Source organism: Paramisgurnus dabryanus, chromosome 2, assembly GCF_030506205.2.
Source record: "Paramisgurnus dabryanus chromosome 2, PD_genome_1.1, whole genome shotgun sequence".
NCBI lineage: Eukaryota > Metazoa > Chordata > Actinopteri > Cypriniformes > Cobitidae > Paramisgurnus > Paramisgurnus dabryanus.
The window spans coordinates 7,372,581-7,393,111 of NC_133338.1; the positions used below are offsets into that span (position 1 = coordinate 7,372,581).

The 20,531-nt window shown below is 36.8% G+C and overlaps 1 protein-coding gene across 2 annotated transcripts in view; it reads right to left on the reverse strand.

Moving 5' to 3' along the window:
- LOC135783526 (uncharacterized) overlaps positions 1–16,337 on the reverse strand; it is a 43,526-nt gene extending 27,189 nt beyond the window's left edge. Inside the window, exons 1-8 of one of the 2 annotated variants that reach the window (XM_065294285.1) lie at positions 16,228–16,337; positions 15,828–15,989; positions 15,582–15,634; positions 15,392–15,500; positions 15,202–15,313; positions 12,633–12,817; positions 11,072–11,211; positions 10,810–10,951 (exon numbers count right to left, since the gene is read on the reverse strand). In XM_065294285.1, coding sequence (XP_065150357.1) covers positions 10,810–10,951; positions 11,072–11,211; positions 12,633–12,817; positions 15,202–15,313; positions 15,392–15,500; positions 15,582–15,634; positions 15,828–15,927 — 841 coding nt within the window. In that variant the 5' untranslated portion in view covers positions 15,928–15,989; positions 16,228–16,337. The remainder of the gene's footprint in view (positions 1–10,809; positions 10,952–11,071; positions 11,212–12,632; positions 12,818–15,201; positions 15,314–15,391; positions 15,501–15,581; positions 15,635–15,827; positions 15,990–16,227) is intronic. The other variant, XM_065294286.1, reaches the window with a different exon arrangement.
- Between the last annotated feature and the right edge of the window lie 4,194 nt (positions 16,338–20,531).

Genomic DNA, 20,531 nt, shown 5'->3' on the forward strand with positions numbered 1-20,531 from the left:
TTTTATTAACGTTAACAAACATTAACAAATACAGTAACAAATGTACTGCTCATGGTTAGTTCATGTTAGTTAAAGGCGCTCTAAGCGAATCTGTGAGATGTCACTTTTTGTTGATGTTTGAACTGTTTTCAAACAAACGGAGTGTAGCTAACTCCTCCCCCTTCCGTGCTTTCATGAATGCGCCCAATCCCCACCCCCAAATCCTTCTTGTCGTTTATTAGGTGGAATCTGAAACATAACCATAACATCTAGTGTTTAGATCTGAGGTGTAGCTAACGTGACTTCACTTGACGCATTTAGAATATCCTTTTTCTTTGATTCCAATTTCATATTACTATTTTATATGTTTAATTCTTAAAAATCAAATTTGTGTTCTTAGAAAGGATGTACTTGCATTATTGTCATATATAATCAGTGAAATTGAATGGTCTTAAAAATACAATACTATCGAGTTAAGAAAAGTAGCTATTGTGACAGGCCTAGTCATGAAGGACAAAATTAGCTACACAGACCAAAATCTTTTTTTTACCAGGCTGTAAAAATTTTCGGATAAAGTTGGGCATTTTAACATGGGGGTCTATGAGAATGTCCACCCTTTTGGAGCCATCTTCTAGCGGACCGTCAATGAATTGCAGTTTAAACCACTTCTGTATTGGCTTCATCAGAGAGATCGGAAGGTTGTTTCTCTGTTTGAACCAGTATAAAAAGTCAATAATCTACTGTAATGTGCTTAATAAATGTGTGTTTATGCATTTGCAGACGGTGAGGATAAAAATAAAGACACATAGCTCAGGTCTCATGCTGCCTTTACAATGTTTAAAACTGTCAGAATGATATTCAGCTTAATACACTGCTGCGAACACTGTTGTCCTATTTGTGATCATGCATGTTATCATATTTTTATCATAAAACAACAAACGATTTATATTATATGTTGGAAGCAAGTAAAGTTGCGCTGAGCTGTTAATTACGCATAAACACTCTCTTTCTGTTCCTTGCACTGCGTTTATCCTCATCTTCCTTTATTACCTTCAGAAAAAGATAAAACTACATATTATGCTTATTGTATAAAAGATGACAGTTTACAGTTTCAATGCAGTTTAAAATTGCAGTTTCAATGCAGCTTCAAAGGGCTCTAAACGATCCCAACCAAGGCATAAGGGTCTTGTCTAGCGAAACAATTGTCATTTTTGCGACAAAAAGTACCACGTTGAACCACATAGTGGTTTACATTAAATTTCTTTTTACTGTTTTAGAATGGTCGTTTACACACACTGTGGACACATGTTTTTCTAAAACTTTATTAAAAGTGAATTCTAATAGTGTGTCCTTTAAGATATAATTTATAAACATTTATTAAATATAAGCAGTATATTTAAAATGATAAAAAAACACAATTTAATCAAATTACAATAATAGATGTGTTTCAAAAGTGTTTCAATTAGAGAGTCGCCATCCTATTACTCTTTTAAGATTAATGTTAAAAAATGGTTTATTGAACATCAACTTTGTCAACACTGATGCTGGTCAAATCTATTAACACTAAGTGCATTATCTAATAGCATTTGCTAAATATGTATGTATATGTGAATGTATATATGTAGGCTTTGTATATGTATATGCATGTATGTATGTATATATCACTTGTTCACTTTATTTGTTGTGATTTTAAACATAGTATAACCTTTTTATCCTTTGCTTATTGTATTAATAATTCTATTGTATTATAACAGTTTTTATTTTAGGATGCCTTATAACATCTGGCAAGGGGACTGCCGATGAAAACTAGCCTGTGGCTAATTCGGGTTCACTTACATTTATTACAAATGTTGATATGTGTACATTGTCCCTTTTTCAAATAAATAAATAATTAAAAAAAGAATAGTATATTAATAATAAAATAAGGCTTAACATAAAGAGGCACAGGAACAATAAGAAAGGCTTGATATTACGGACGAGAAATGTTTAGTGACCTCAGTCTGCAATTCAACCCTCTTGGTCCCAAGTCTCAAACTTCCAATCTGTTAAAAAAAAGAAAGCGTTTTTGTGCAGTGGCGAATGCTTTCAGTGGAGACAGTCAACTTCATTCATATCATATACAGCCCATATACTGTACAATGTTACTTATGACGCAACGTTACACTCGCGTCAAGTATTTATCGACTTAAAATAAATACCTGTTACAACTTTTAGTGAAAACAGTTAATGTATGTGAATGGTCCTACATTGCATACCTTTGCATTTTCTCGTGTACACCAATAGATTATAGATACAAAACATTGATACAAACCTTGTTTCTCCAAATAAATCAAGGAAATTGTGCTCGCTAAAACACGCTCTATCCTGGTGCGATTTAAACTCCCCAAAACACATGCAGTAGGCGGGGTTAGGGCTCTCAGCTCACATTTAATTTATTGATCCAAATAAATTCACTACTAACCTGGACAAGTTACATTTATCAAATAAAACTAAAATGCATCTGTTTATAAATGTATAATGTTTCAATTGACCTAAAAGGACCAATTTAGGAGCATTCAACGAATGTTGACTAGGTTTTAGGACACAAATTCAAATTTCCCTTATTATTTCAAGTAGGGATGCACCGAATCCAGGATTCGGATTCGGATTCGGCCGAATACTGGGCTTTTTGACGGGGTTCGGGTTCGGCCGAATCCTAGAATTTTTTTCCACCGAACCGAATCCTAGGCTTGCGCTACGCTGCTCGACGTCACGCGGCCGTTGATTACACACATCGGGTGCTGACGTGGAGATGAGCTTTTTCTTTCGGTGAGCTTTAGGGGCTGGACACACCAAAACTTTTAAACACGGCTGAAAACGCCTTGAGGACACCAAATGCCAGCTGTTTTTCAGACAAGCGCTTGGTAGCTGTGATGCTTCAGCTGTGAGCCGGTTGGTTGCTGTGGTAATGTCCCGCCCCTCCTCCATTGTAATTGGACGGCCGTGTGAAAACTGACATTGACGAGCGGAGCTTCTCACTCAAAGTTAAATATTGTTTTCAGCGCGGAGCTGCTTGCTTATTGGAAAAACGAGCGTGTCGCAACGCATCGCTTTCATTATGCATAGGCTTATGGTAATTGTCAAAACAGTTTTCCAACTTGTCATCCTGGCATAATGTACAGTTAAAATTAAATAAAATGAAAAATACATGCTGTGGACGTTGTATAATTCATTAATGTGTTTTACTGTGTTAATGGAATAAGGATGCGAGTAGGATTCGGGATTCGGTTTCGGATTCGGCCGAATCTTAAACGGTGGATTCGGTCGAACCTAAAAAATCTGGATTCGGTGCATCCCTAATTTCAAGTCACTTCACTCTCATTGCATGTACAACCTGAATACATTGAATTTTTTTCATTAAAAGGAAAATACATCCGTTTATAAATGAATTATATTTTAATCGACCTACACTGACTTTATTTATGGTCAAACAATGTATGCCCATGTGCATTTTTTAATGTTTGAATCAGGGCTCTGAACCGGTTCAAGGAACGAAAACGAAAACCGGAAACGAACGAAATTTTAACAGGAACAAAAACGAAAACTAAAACGAAATCAATTTTAATCGTTCTGAACAGAAACGTTTATTTAAAATGACCATTAACCGGTTAATAACGTTATTTTATCGTTTTCTTTAATATTGTACTTATCAGTGACCAATCATGATTTGAACAGTACAACATGTGACTTTGACGCATCAAGCGTGAGTGACTTTGACAGACACATAGCGTGAGTGAAATGCCCGCGCAGCAGTCATCGAGTCTCCGGCCCGATAGCATTTGTCTTAAACAACCACAAAGCTACCCATCAAATGTTCAGATGTATGTTTAAGTTAAAACTTGCTTGGAAATATGAAGATGCAAACTGTAAGTCAAAAAAGCCAGGGGACTTATACCACTGTCAATTACTTTTTAGATGGGTTGCCACCAAGAAATTCCTTTTCGTTATTATTCGTTAGTCTTAACAAGTCTGTCTGCAATATTGAAGGATGTGGGGGAGAAGTACAGTAGCCGGGAATCACTGAGGTAACTTACAGAGGCACATTTAACACAAACATCCAGCAGAGTATGCTGCGGTTTCAACCAGTAAAAGACATGGTTGAAAACGGGTCGTTTTTTTCAGCTGTTTATACTTAAAATGAATGCAGGTATTTCTTTTGTGGTTTTAACAATTAATGAAATGTTGAAGTTTAGTTATATCATGTGTTATGTTATTATTTTTGTGTGAAAATTAGTCTGTATGCATGTATTTGTTAAAGTATAGCCTGAATTAAAATAACGTTATTAACCGGTATTTTTTCTAAGTAAACCGTTTTCGGAACGTAAATGTTCAATGAGGAACGTAAAAACGGAAACGTTAAAATATCGATTCTGCTCGGAGTGAAACGATTGATAATTTTTTTCGTTTTTAAGCCCTGGTTTGAATACTTGTGCATACACTCAAGCATATTGTATTACAGTGCCGTAACTGGATCATATCAGATACTTGGATCGCAAAAGAGCTATTAAAGGAATATTCCATTTTCTTAAAAGAAAAATCCAGATAATTTACTCATCCAAAATGTTGATGTCTTTCTTTGTTCAGTCGAGAAGAAAATATGTTTTTTAAAGAAAACATTGCAGGATTTTTCTCATTTTAATGGACTTTAATAGACACCAACAATTAACACACAACATAAACATCAGACATTCGCTCGGCAGTCAAGTGCACAAAGCTTTCCACCCGATTTATCACTGTCAACAACGGCAACATTCAAGGACATCTGTGTTTCAAACTTTAAATGGAATACACAATGCTGAACCTGCTACTTCCTGGTTCTCACGAACCTCACAGCCCTGTCGTGTACAAGAACTTACCGCCAGACGAAACCATCCTCGAAGACGAACCAATATTCACACTCTGGTAATTAAATGAGAGACTCACCACAACGGTCACTGTTTAGCTCAACTCACAGTGTGGCCAAACCCTGATGAAATGTGTGGGGCATGTCCCACCCTGAAAGCCACACTCTCTTTCTAAAGAGTCATGTTATGGAGTGTACAAACTGTTGATGTACACCAAAGACTTTGAACAATGCATGAAGGGCATGACAGCAGATGAACATTTAAGGAGATTGACCACACTCTGCACCTGCTATCAACTGTCAGTGCAAAAGCTGCTCTACATCAAAGACAATAGCCTCTTTCAGACAGTAATTTCGGTAAATTACCATGAATTTACCAGAATGAATTTACCAGTAAATACAAAAATGTGTTGTTCCCACACGCAGCAACGCTCTGTCTTTTTACCAGTAAGACATCATTCACACATCGGTATCAAAATACCAGTAAACTCGGAGAGAAAGCAGAAGTTACCTGTGGCGTGTGGCAAGCTCAGTGTTGTATTTTAAAAACAATAGCGGGTTATGACTTATGACCATATTTACGGTCTGTATTGAGTTGTTTACTCATCTGTGGAAAACGGTGACGGTCACACAGTTGCTTGTGGCCAAACAATATTGCATTAGGCGACGTCAAAATGAACTTGCATCTTATACAATAGTACTGTTTGCACATAAGGCTTCACAGGTGTGCTAAGGAAGGCGGCAATTCAGGAAATAAATGGTAAGCTGTTTTTAACAACTTTGTTGAAGAAATGTTGATATTTACTTCACTTGTGCTCACCTTTTAAGCAGCGTGTGTAAACGTCCGTAAACAGTGAGGGGGGTAAACGCGTCATCAGTATCTATGGCCATCCAAAACGCAATTTTGCAATTAGCCTCACATTTACCCATTCACTCACAGACGGCGGTGTCAGCCATGCAAGAGCCATGTTAGGTGTCTTGCTTAAGGACCTTGGTCCAGTGGAGCCGGGGATTGAACCACAAACCTTCCAGTTTGCAGACAACCTACATTAACCACTCGGCCACTGCCGCCCCACGTAAACTAACATTCAAGTTTGACCAGTGAAAATTTATGATTTGCATCGCTTTCAATCCACAGTAACCATCTCATTCCACTACAGTGTCCGTATCGCACTGCATTACTGGTTATGCCTACTACATAGCTTCGCTAAAGCAGCTACCACCGCTCACAAGCGTTGGTAAATCAACACATTTATCTCCACGACACACCATGCACAAAACACCACAGTACCAGAGACACTAATGACACACAAACAAGTGGCATACTTCCCCAGCATGAAGCGACAGAGACCAAGCACATCAGAAGATGCCTAGTTTGATGGCAGTTCCAACCATCAATACGATGCAAACCACCACCTCACCATGGTCGGACTTAAAATAGATAAGTTTTACATTTTGATAACCCATTTGCCCCTCAACTAGATATTTACTTAAAAGTGAGTAGATGGGGTCTAAAATATCCCTAACAGAGACTTTAGACCTGTTGTTTACCCAGAGAAACATCTTGGACAAAACCACACACAAACTGTGCTTTTCTGTAAATACATTGTATGCATGTTTGCTATATGTTGACTTCCTTTTATCTTTTTAAATAACCTGTAACCAGTGAATATGCTAGTATATTTTAGGGTTTGTGTCTATTCATACATCTGAATGAATCACAACTTAATGTTAGTTTAACTTGTCATATAGACGGTTTCAGGAGTAACAACATAAACATGCGGCTTTCGTGGTCATCACGTAACTTCCGGTAAACTCTGCGAAGAACAAATAACAACAAAGCCCTTTTAAAGTAGTTTATTTATATAACAAGCAAAATAAACAACACGTAGATTACATAGGAACCCTAAACATTTGTAATTTTCGAAAAGGTTTTTGTTTAAGAGTTCAGTTTCAGCAGCTAGTCAGACCATTAAACAAACAGAAACCAGAAGTAAAGTTCGGACAAGACGTTTATCGCGTCACCGCACGTGCGCCCAATGAAACGGTCTATACGGTACCAAACTGTTTGTCTCTTAATTTCTTCTTTAATGATAAATATTGTATGACAATATAACAATTCATACTCTTTATACAATAATCTTGACTGATATTTTGCAAGTATGCAGGGAGGTCATAAGGTTGCAAATTAGCTGTTAAAGGGACAGAGGCAAATCTCCTATGCTCAACTCTGATTGGTTGAGGTGCGCATGCCCCTTCTTGAAGTTAAGTTTCGACCACAAACAAAAATTTGGATACATATCAATAATATAAATCTAAAACGATTCCAATACTCGTGTCCCTACTAGGGTTGTAACGGTATGAGATTTCCACGGTATGATAATCGTCTCAGAAACTATTGCGGTTTCACGGTTTGGCGGTATTAAACACTTATTATCATAATCATTAGCTACAATGACCCTTAAATTAATAAAAAAACAGATAGGGGGTTTGGGTTGAACATATGGGGCTCTATCTTACACCCGGCGCAATGCAGCGCAATGCGCGACGCAAGTGTCTTTCGCTAGTTTCCACCCTAATTTTCACGTTTAGCGCCGCGTTGTTTAAATAGCAAATGCATTTGTGCACCCTTTTGCGCCCATGGGCGTTCTGGTCTGAAAATGAGGTGTGTTCAGGCGCATTGTTGGCGCGTTGCTATTTTGAGGCAACTAAAATAGACTACGCCATTGACCAACAAAAACCTGGTCTAAAGTCAATGGCAATGGCAATGTGTTTTATGTTATTTAAAGAGCGCATTAGTATGCGCCTATAAACGGGAGGACAACGCGGGTTTGCTTATCACAAAGTACATGAATGCGCAGCAGCACAAAAATGCTTTTAAATATGAAACATTAAAGGATTGAATGTAAAAGATTATTATTGAATCTCTTGGAAATAAATGAGGACAGATTATGAGACGTTAGAAGGCGCAAAGAGTTGGTTCACCTGCAGCCTGGTATGTAAATAAATGCTTTGCTTTAAACAAATGCATCTGTTTTTAAATGTTTTTTTAAATGCTACCTCACGGATTTATTATATGATTACTCTGTACCTGCGGATATGGTGAGATGAGAAACATTTTTAAGTCATGCTTAAAAAAAAACTCTTTGCTAAAAAAACCGCTGTCCAAAGTGCTGAAACGCGCATAGAGCCGTTTGTAAATTCTTTATCTCCTGTTTGTTACAAATAAAGTATTTTTAGAGTACAAACCTCATGATGATATTGGATAGCCATACATTTAAAGCAATTACAAGCCTGCTTTTTTACTTCCATGACTAAAAGAAAACGGGTTTTAAAGGTTTTAATAAAAAAATAACAATTTCAATAGTGAAAAACAACACAATTATTTAACATTAATCTTAAACTGGGGATCTTCTTCCTCCGCTTAGTTTTTCAGTTTACAAAGTCCGTCATCTAAATAGGGATTAGACATAGCGCCAGCGCAACTTGCTTTTAAAGGGGATGAGAGCTGAGACTCTCATTGGTTTACTGCACGTTACGCCCAAAATACTCCCATTACAATAGGACCAACCCTTTTCGACCATGCGCTCGGCGCACAAACCATTTTTCCCGTCGTTAAATTAGCAAAAGTGGATTCGGACACGCCCATTTACACGTTGCGCTGTGCGCTTTAGACAATGCGCTTAGATCGTTAAAATAGGGCCCATGGTTTATCATGTCAAACTTTTTTGGGAAAAAAAAACACTTTAAAAAAATAAACTTTGATTCTTAATTTATTACTATTTTTAATGTTATTTTTTTAATAAAATAATGAAATACTTATTAAATTATCTCAGAGCTGCTCTGGATATATTCATTTGTTCACATCGTCATATAGTGAGTGAAATAGTGAGTGAGTATAGTTTTTATTATATATCAACTATAATCAAGTATAATCAACTTAAATTGATCTGTAATCACTTAAATGGGCTTTAGTGTCTCCTTTTGCAGCCACTCTTCGTCCACATTTCTTGCAAACTGGATATCCATCTTAAAGAACAACCCTGCATTTTTTTTTTGGATACCCAAAGTATTTCCATACTGTAGATTTTAACTTTTTTTTCTGGTGGGGGATAGAGGTTAGAATTTGTAGTCTCTGGCTCTGACATTTTCTCTGCTGTACATAAAACAATGGAGGAGTCTAGCAGTCAAGCCGAATTAAGTTGCGTGTGTGCAGTAGCGCAGGTGAGATCTGCTTTATAATTTTTGTCCCAAAACCGTGTATAAGCAAATGTTTACGGTATGATAATCGCGAAAATTAATATCATGGTATACCGCCATACCAGTATACCGTTACAACCCTAGTCCCTAGAATCGATATTCCAAGAACAGCTGCGCATTCTCGCTTTCTTTTTTTTCTCTCAAACGACGCACGCACACAAACTGCACGTGAACGCAGTGCCAACAGAGCCCTGCCTTCTCTCACTCATCTCATTCGCTCTGGTTAAACAGTACTTTCGAAAGCCAAGCAGTAGTGCTGTGTGGCGCTTTTTGGATGCGAGTCAAACAACAACCAAAGCCGAAGGACACAAGTAAAGTAAGCCAAAAATGCAAGTGTTGCTACAGAGCAGTGTGCTAAAACCTTGATAATCATCACTAAGTATTAATTCCAGACTACCTGTTGATATGCATGTTGTCCCATTTTTGCCCTGTAATTATAATACAGTAATTAAACTGAGGAAATTCAGACAAAGAGTTTTAGCTGACAAGAAAATACTTTTAACTAAATTAACCCAGATACTGTTGTGCTTTAAGTTCACAAAAAATATGTCATGTATTAACCCCTCATTTCGTTCAGTGAGGTTTATTTTCACATTTGCAATATAATCTATTTATCATATAAATGTTAATTTATTAACTAACATTAACAAACAATACATTTTTTTAAGGAATCGTTTAACTTTTTTACTGTTATACAACTGTTTATGTTAGATTATATTAAGATACAACTTTTTGTTTAAATTAATAAATTTATTAGAAAATGTTGAATTAACATTACATTAATAAAGTATATTTCACTGTTAATCATTTTAACAAATGGTCCTTAATTGTTATCATCATCATGAGTTAGGTAGTTACAAAATAAAATATTTCTTAAAGTGTGATAGGCCTATTTCTGTTATAGCATCAGATAGAAGCTGAGGAACTGATACGACCTTGTAGTCATGTAAAAAAATCTGCCTTATTATATTGGTCTTATAATAAAATAATAAAGTAAAAATTTAATGGCCTTAATGAATGGTATTGAATACTGTAATTTCTAGGTATAGTATCAAAAGTTAGAAATCACAGTATCGTAACAACACTATCACCAACTCTCTCTTAGTTTCTCTTTCTCTGTATAAAAAACATGGCGTTACTGGTTGAACCACGCTGGAGATGGACCTTTTCATCCTTTGTTCAACCTTTAATGCCCGGCAGCGTCTGGCCAGAGGCTCATAAGTACTGTATATCAGTAAAAAAAATTATTCTCGGTAAGGCAATGGAGATAACGTTTCTTAGAGTTGATGCACAATTGTGAATATATTCGCTGGACGAATGTATTAATTGCTATAATTAATTTGGATATTAAATCAGGTAAAACCTCAATGATTTGCATAATGAATTACAGTTAATTATACAGATTGTCCCCCTTTGAGTTAAAACTGAAATTCACTTAGCAGTTCAGTGGAAGATTCAATTGTGTTTTAAACAACAGCTTCTTCAGACACGCTGAATAATTACACAATAATTTTTGAAGTGTACTTTATGTGTTTTCTTGGCATGTTATGTGAATCAAATGGAACAACACCTCCCCTTACAAAAATCCATTTAAATTCCAGGTTGTAATGCAGGTAAACAGGACAGACATCAAAGTGGTAAATACTTTTTAATGGCACTGTTTATGTAACAACAATATAGTAGCTTACCATAAACCGGGCTCCATTCACTCCAGTGGACACCACCACCGCAGCCCTCAGACAACTTCACTCTAACTTTAATGCTGTACTTTCTTGTAAGGTCTACATCTTGCTTAATAAATGATGACACCCCATCTGCCAAAGGAACTACCTTTAAACAAAATGTGAATTATAAGTCTTTGCCATGTGCGATGAACATTAAATTAAATTGTGAAAATCACCGTATAAAGGCATACACATATATAAATGTATGTTTTTTAAACATTCATACCTCATCATTGATCTTTAACTCATATTCATAACATTTATGATTTTGAGACACTGTCCAGTCTCCAAGAGTCCAGTTTATTTCTAAGTTCTTTAGATTGTTTGAAATTGTAGAAAATATGTTGTGTGGGGGATGAAGTTTTACTGAAGAGAAGAAAAAATTATATATTTTATATACAGAATATATACAGAGTAACGTTTTATTCTGCTGTTTAGCTTTATATGTTGTTATTTGACTCCAGTATGTACATTTTATTTACATTTGTGATCAATCAATAAACATTTTTGTAATTTGTGACAATGCTTGTGAAAACCAGACTAAAGTCTCAATCTAATTATCAGATAATAGTCCCTTTCACACATGCAGTCTTTACTGGTAATTTACTCTTAAATTGCAGTTAACAGGTCATGTGTGAACAGAACCTTTCCGGTAAATCAGTGCTGGCAATTTACCAGTAAGAGAGGTTGAAAGAGTAACAGTAATTTACCAGTAAGCATGAATCCTAATGTGCAAACAGTACTGTTGTTTAAGACCCAGTTTCAGTTTGACCCAGCTTCGCCACCGTCCGCGTTTATCACAGACGTGAAACAACAAAATACAGACCGTGGATATGAAAACGTGGATTGTTAACACAGTCTCACCCCATTTCGTCAATATTTGACGACACTTGACCATTCGTCATATGTTGACGTGAAGGGTATACCTTTCGCGTCATTTTTTGACGAACTGGGGACTTCAATACTATTACGTCCGTTGCATTCTCTTTCCTATTTTATTACCATTTGCGCGTCGGTTTAGGGTTAGATTACGCAAAATTAAACAGTGTACGCCAAATTAAACAGTGTACTCGAAATTAAACAGTTGTCACCTGGCGTTGGGGTTAGAAACAGTTGTCACCTGGCGTTGGGGTTAGAGTTAGGTTTGGGTAGGGATGTCATTATGTAAATCTAACCCTAAACCGACGCGCAAATGGTAATAAAATAGGAAAGAGAATGCAACGGACGTAATAGTATTGAAGTCCCCAGTTCGTCAAAAAATGACGCGAAAGGTATACCCTTCACGTCAACATATGACGAATGGTCAAGTGTCATCAAATATTGACGAAATGGGGTGAGACTGGGTTGGGATTGTTTACAAATACAACCCTGAGCTCGCCGCGCGCCACAGGTAACTTCAGCTTTTTCAATGAATTCACCGGTATTTTGATACTGATGTGTGAAGGATATCTTACTGGTAAAAAGAAGGAATGTCATTGCGTTTGTGAACAGCAGTTTTGAATTTACTGGTAAATTAATTCTGGTAAACTCATGGTAATTTACCGGAATTACTGTGTGATAGAGGCTTATCAGAATCAAAGTTCATTAACTTCACTATGATGACATGATCTTACTTAGTCAATATTAAAGATATCAAGGATACATGTTAACAGAATGTTCTTTACATGATAAAAGATTTTATGTCGAAAACAGTGACTTTTGCTGGGTTTTCAGAGACAGGGTGACATATTGTACATTACATCAGCAGCAGTTTGAATTTTTAAAGATTTTTAAAGAGAATTTCTTACCTATGCTTAGTGATTTAAATACTGTTGCAGTAATGTACCGGAGAGTTGGGAGAGAAATACTGACGTTAACGACGATTGTTTTGAGATCATTTAGTTCGACATCAATAGGGCCATGGCATTCAAGAGCTTCTTTTTCCACAACGTGAGAACACTTTAAATTCTGGTTTAAATGATCTATGGTTACACTGATAAACAAAAACAGAAAATATGTTTCAGACAAAAATAACCATAAAAAAACATAATTAGTCTCAGTAATTTAATACATTATATGCTCATTATCAAGGTTGGATATACAGTATATAGTGCCTTCAATATGTCTGATTGATTTTTATAACTTGAAATAAGATTTGCAGCATTGCACTCTAAAAATGCTGGGTTGTTTTTAACCAACACTGTAAAAAAATTCTGTAGAAATTACAGTATTACTGGGTATTACTGGCAACTAGCTGCCAGTAACTTACTGTAGATTTTACATTTATGTTATTTACTAGCAACACTTTGTTCAAAGTTAAATGAACATGAAAAATTTTCGGTCTTTATCTTCTACAGTAAGTTACTGGCAAGCAGCTGCATAATTACAGCTAATTTTTTACAGTGAAGCATTGGGTCAAAAAGGAATTTACACTGCAAAAAAATTACTTTCCTACTTAGTATTTTTGTCTTGTTTTCAGTAAAAAATATCTAAAAAGTCTTAAATCAAGATGTATTTTCTTGATGAACAAAATGACCTAAGAAAATAAGACAAAAAATATATAATTTAAGGGAATGTGTGCTTAAAACAAGCTAAAATATATGCCAATGGCGTGAGAAAATTTCTCTTCAATTAAGTGTTTAAGAAAATAGTTAACTTATTTCAAGATTTTATTTCAAGATTTTTTCAAGAGGACCACTGAAGCCAGAGGGCTTTGGCGAGGAAGGCAGATGAGCTCTGAGTCAGAGTGAGGTCGGACATGACCAGGTTCATCTGCTGCTGGGTTGTCTTCATCCAAAGCAGCCCAATTCTCTTGTTCAGATGCGGCAAACATCACTACAAGCTTGTCTGAGCCACCAAACAAAACGATACACTGTAAAAAGATTATGTAGAAATTACAGTATTACTGGCAGCTGGATGCCAGTAACTTACTGTAAATTTTAATTTATGTTATTTACTGACAACAGTTTGTTCAAAATTAAATGAACATTAAACATTAACAAGTCTTTGTCTTACAGAATAAAAATATAAAATAACAGCCTCATGCAAAGCATTCTGGGAACCAAAAATCCTCATCAAGCTTTTTCTGGGTTTTACTTCAGATTTTTTTTCCCCAGAATGCTTTGCTTGAGGCTGTTATTTTAGTTTTATTCTGTAAAGATACAGACTTGCTAATGTTTAATTTTCATTTAACTTTGAACAAACTGTTGCAGGTAATTAACATAAATTTAAATCTACATAAGTTACTGGCATCCAGCTGCCAGTAATACTGTAAATTCTACAGAATCTTTTTACAGTGTACCACTGCCACACAATGGGGGGGGGGGCTGGTTGTTGAGAGAGTGCATGCTGGGGCTGGGCTGGCATGAGCTCGTCATTAGACTGCTTTTTTAACTCAGAATGAGAGGGAACAGCAGTGGAGCACAGGAGGCAGCACAGCAGAAAGCGGCGATTAGTGCCCACAGCACAGTGACAGGAGGACGCTCCCAGTGGGCACAACCGGAATCCGTGAGCACCGGCTCGGCATGGGCAGGACCCAGGCAGGTGACGCACTCAGCATGAAGATCTTTGGGGGACAGAGGGGCTCAGCACAAGTTGCAATGCCTAAGTGTCAACATTATCTCAATATGCTTAGCTCTTTTAGAGGAGTATTTAGCTCTTTTACCAGATAGTGTCAGTGGGAAATCGTATTGAGCATCGTTTCTGTTGCAGGGCATCATCGACAGTGAGCAAATGCCATTGGTCTGTGATTTTCACAGACGTTAATCAATAGGCTTCAATCAGCTAATGACGCAATGCTAAGTGAACCGTATCGAAAGGGAAACTTAATTCTAGTTTCAATTTCAACCAAATTTATTTGTAATACCCCATTGGCAGATACATTTCCTTGTTTTATTAACCTCTTTATTTTTTATTAGTAAACAAGACTTAATATCTTAAGTCACTTTGCTTACCAAGTAAATGTATCTTAATTTAAGCATTCTTAGATATTTAAAAAAACAAGACAAAAATACTAAGACATTCATTTTTTGCAGTGTATTTCTGTGACCCTTATTGAATGTATAAATCCTGGATTTAATTTTCACACTGACTGATCCACATAAAGGACTAACCTATACTAGAAATGGTGCATTGTTTTTAACCCATGTAGGGTACATATTAGTTGGTTAAACTTTACCCAATGTTGGGTTGTTTCAGACCAACTGTTGATTAACAACAACCCAGCATGGGTTAAAAACAACCCAGCATTTTGTGCATAAACACACTATTAAAAAAAAAAAATACCTATATAGAACCAGTTAAATTATAACATTTAGGGGCTAAACAACACACAAAGTACATAAGACACAGGTACATAAGACAAATGCATAAACTTACTTTGCTGAGTATGCTGCATTTTTAGGGAGACCGGATATATTCCAATAACAGCTGAGAGATTTCTTCATGTCCAGAATACAGATCATTTTATCAGCATTGAAATCACGAAGAGCTATTAAGAAAAAACAAGCGCATAAAGGTTTAAACGACAAGAAAGACTGAGATCAAAAACAGTTGACAAATAGCTTACTAGACAAAAGGTTTTGGTTGTTTTCCTCTGGGTTATGGAATAAGAGTTGATGGCAAAGCTCCATAACACCAAAAGAGTTCATAATAAAAACATCTACGCAGGGCAAGCTCTGGAAGAAAAAAATGATGGGGTTTAATGATTATTAAACATTAATATATTACATAAAGTATCCTGTAAAAATGTTCATTACCTCAGTTTCATTAGTACATTCCCAATCTTCATCTAAATTCACTGTACAGTTACCTTACATTTAAAAAGAAAAAAACATTACTTAAGACTGCTGATTTATAATCTGCAAATCCAACTGATGGGTTATTATACTAAATATATCAATAAAGTTAAAATCTGAATAATAAATTTAATGATAACTTATGTGCCTGTGTTGCTTTTAAAATGATGAAAAAAGGTATTAAACAGACTATGAAAATGTACTGACCAGTATCATCCGCCAAGGTAAATGACCACGTGAAAATAAGCCCAGATATAAAAATGAAAGTAAAGCAAGCAACTCCTGGTAAACGCTCTTTAAAAATCATGTTTTACAAAAAATGCCTCAGTCAACCTTTAACATCCTTAATTAAAACCTGTGCCAAAATATCTGTGGACAAAGGACACAGAAAATAAGTGAATTAATGATTTGGTTTAAACAATAATCATTTAAAACAGTTAAATTACAAAAACAAACCAACAAAATCTTTGTCAACCTGACATGTGTCTTAACTCGCTGATGTGTAACATAACAACATGTTATACTGGTTGTTACCCATTTCAATCATTTTTGTTACTGATTTAAAAAGTATCGGATTAACATTAAACAAGAACATAAATTCAGTTACCTTTAGATAATATTTCTTACTGGTACATGTGAACGATGTGACAACAGACTTCCCTTATGAGAATGTGTAGTGTACTGTTTTAGTTAGAGGAAACACAGCCCACTCTTTACTGGAAGGCATTGAGTCAGGAAGTTTAAATGGGGGAGGTATTAACCCTATTGTTATCTTCAAATTGTAGTCACACTTTTAATGTTTAATATGTGATCAATTACATTTATTTTTTCATTTGAAAACAGTTTACCAGTTTTTCACAGGGTTTTATTCCTTATAAAAATCCACCATTAGGTCTCTGTCGTAGAATTTCTAATGATAGATTAAAACAGTCAACACTCCCGTTTTTCCCGGGATTCTCCCGTACTTCAAACCTATCTCCCGTCCCTCATACGTTTTGTTATTTCTCCCGGAAAACTCCCATAATTTAAACAGCCCTACATCGTTATATGAATAATCACATAAATATATTATTCCAAGGTTGTCCAGTTGCCAGATCTTATATGAAACGCATCATACTCACACAATAAACACATGATTTAAATTTGAACTCATTTTCACCACAACCTGGCAACCTACAACTCGGTTGCGCTGTTGATTTCTGCGCAGGTAAACGGGGGAAGTTGAATCAAGCATCACAAATGGTATTAGAAAGCTCAGGGGCCCGTTTCAATAAGGAGTTTCAACCAACTTAGAGTTAAAACTTGAACACTGAGTTTTCACTGAGTGAACACCAGCTAAACCAGCATCAGCACCAGCATTAGCACCAGCTAAACCAGCAACAAACCAGCATTAGCACCAGCTAAACCAGCATTAGCACCAGCATCCCATGCTGGTCATACCAGCATATGTTGTGTTTTGGTGCTGGTATGCTGTGACCACCAGCTAAACCAGCATAGACCAGCATAATTACCATGCTGGTCCATGCTGGTTTGATGCTGTTTTTTTCAGCAGGGAGGTGTAGGGCATAAACTAATAATGAATAATTAACAAGGAAACAAGGGGGCGGGGTCAAGACCGTGTGCAATAATGAGGTAGTAACACTGTAAGTACATATATGCAAGTTTAGAGAGTGGACAGGCCCATGTTTTGTGTGGTAGCACGTGGCCTTTGTTTATGCTGTGTGCTTCATTGTCTCGTCTCCAGACCCCGCCCCTCGTTTCCTTGTTACTGACCTTGTTATTGTTTCATCTTTATCACCTGTTGCCCTCTTGATTTGCTCCCCATTTAATGCCCTTGAGTTTGCTGTCTTGGGCTGATTTGTTTCTTCCTGTAGTCTGGTCTTATCAAAGTGAGTTGTCATGTTAAATTAATGTCAGTTTTGTCTGATATATAGTAATCTAATGGTGTAGTGAAGCTGTCTTAAAGCAATAAAGCTTTCAACCCAATTGTATCGGAGAAAGGTCCATTACTTAAAGCTTTTCAAATCAGAGCTCTTTGAGGACCTCTGTTGGTGAAAGCGCTGTATCATAGAATGTTCCACAACCAAACAACGTATTAATTTTAGAAGCAAGAATTAATGGATTGACAAATTAAGGATAGATTAATAAATAAATGAGTTAATATATTAAATACATGACCAAAGCATGTTCCATTGCATATGCATGGTAACTCCAAACAAAAATGTAATAAAAAACTTTTTGTATGGTGAATGTGGACATTTTTACTGGTTTTGGAAAAATCTAACTCATGAATGTTGAAGGTACATAAGTGCAGACACACTTTCACACAATTATAAGTTTGCCTTGCAAACTAATGTACTGTAGGCTAGATGGGCACGGCTTATGGATGCTTTGTGTTTAATTATGTTTTATTAACAATCAGCAGTCAGCAATCAGGTGTTCATCTGTTCAGCATGACTATATAGACACACCGTCTTATTTGTAAGTGTGAGTTAGTGAAATGGACATTGTAAGCGTTCTTGAATGAGTGATGCTTAAGTGTAAATGAAAAAAATGTAAATGACATATGAAAATGAGAGTGATATTGCTTAAAGAAATGCATATATAGTGGGATGGAAATTAATGTTGCTATAAGCTTGGAGGAATTAATTTGTATTGATTAATGCATAACTTATGTGGTTTGAGTTTTATTTATACTCCAATACAACCCACAAGGGCACAGCGTGCGTTGCACAATTTTAAACCTTTGAATCAGGCCCTGTCCCAAATGGCGCACTTCATGTGGACTTAGTCTATGAGTCCGTAGGGCAGGGGTTTTCAAAGTTTACATTCATAGGTCCAAATCTGAATTCTCATCATTTTCATAGGTCCGGAAAAACTGGTTATTACAAAAATTGTCAAGCATGATAATAACTTTATGTAAATAATTCAAATCAACACAAATAGTTTGGAACATAAGTGTATTTTGCATTTAAAGCAAAAAATAAATAAACATGGAACACAAGAAGTATCCCAAAAGTAACCAGGTGCAAAATACAGAGCAAACTAATTAGAGAAATGGCATAAACCGTGGCAAAAAGGTGTGGTTGGTAGATGGAGACACTGACCTAGGGGTGCACATATAAATTGGCCGATGATGCTTGCTATGCTTCTCAATGAATTATGGTGAAATGCCGCTACATCCAAAAGCCAGAGGGCGCTCTCGTGCAAAAACTCAATATGCGCTGCAAACGAAGAACCACACACGGAGCTATGACACACGGCTGCAGGAAATGGATTAAGGATATATTTATATTGCTGTTCAGTTCTTCAAACCTTTTTAGGTATTTTCATGATAATAAAGAATATGTATAGTGATTATGTTTGACGAGTGTTGCTTATTCAAAATCATGTAAGGAGTTACTGATCAAAAGCCGTAGTACATGAAACAGCTGTGCATAATATGTGGGTGTGATGGCTACAGCGTCACATAGGAAATTTTTAAATAACTCGTTTTATTTTTGGACCAGGAATACTCTTAAATCTAAAAGAAAAAAAAGGTTGGTTTACAAGTTTAATGTGCATTTTTAAAGTAGCAAATGCACACATTTAATCAATCACATAGAAATTAATGCAGTTACAATATGAAGTGGACGCAGGTCCGGATCAAATTCCCTTCGGGTCCGGATCCGGACCGGTATCCGGACTTTGAAAACCCCTGCGGTAGGGTTTCCAATCTGTCATTTTTACGCCTGGAAGTGTGCTTATCAGCACCTCCTTTGCCCCCTTGATGCGGTCTTTGCCGAAGCCCGCACTGCAGCAGGCTATGCACACTTTACCAACCCAGAAGTCCTTGCGAAAGAGCAATCAGACCAATCAGACGACACAAGGGAGGAGTTCATACTGATGGGCAACTTCTCTTCCTATTTCCGGCTTGACGCTCGAGTCTGTCACAAAATACGACTCTGGTGCAACCACGTGGACTCGCATCAAGGGTCCCTAAAGTCTGCACTACATGATGTCATCAAAGTGTGGACTCTGACCACAAGTTCGGAGTGTGTCATTTGGGACAGGGCCTCAGATAACGAAGCAGTCATGTGTGTGTGTGAAACGGAGCTTCGGACGTCATTGGTCACATGATTTTGCCAGAACGAATGAAGTTTCGATACAAAGCTTCAAGGAAAATCAGTTAATTTTTTTGACACAAGCCTCTGAGCTTCGGTGTCACTGATAACATCACTATGTAGTAGTGTTCAGAAGTGTGATGGATGAGGTGGAAAAACTGTTCTTGAACCTGGAGGATATAATCCGAATGGATCTGTAAAAAGAGAATTTTCATCATAATTGACTTTTTAAAAATATAAAATGAATAATATTAATACAAGAGGTCTAAACAAAATCAGTTGGGCAACCCGTATGGATGGACAGTGTCCCTATATCATTTACCTATACAGCCTTTGCCACTGATGGCCTTGGCATTCTTCAATGTCTTGTTTTCTCTGTGATGCCAGACAGCATGGATGTTATCTGCAGGATAACAGTGTCTTCCATACAACGCTCTGTATGTCATGGTCCTGTCTTCCGGTCACAGTTTTGATATATTAGGCATGGCAGTCCCATGTTTTGTGTGAAGGCACATGACTTTGTTTATCAGGCCATGTGCTTTCCCTGTCTCGTCTATGACCCAGCTCCCTCGTCTCATTAGGTGTGTTCGACTTCATGTGGCGCTGCGCAGACCGATCGGCGGCTGACTTGAAGCAGTAGGTGTGTTCGAGATCATCTGGCGCTGCGCAGACCGATCGGCGAGGTTTGCCGCTTGCAGTTGAGGGAGGAACTGAAGACGGAGCCGTCAAGCCGGACACCTGCTACTTGCCGTAGTGACGTGTGCTCCATGTTTCCTGGTCGCGAATGAAGTGAATTAGATTCTGAATT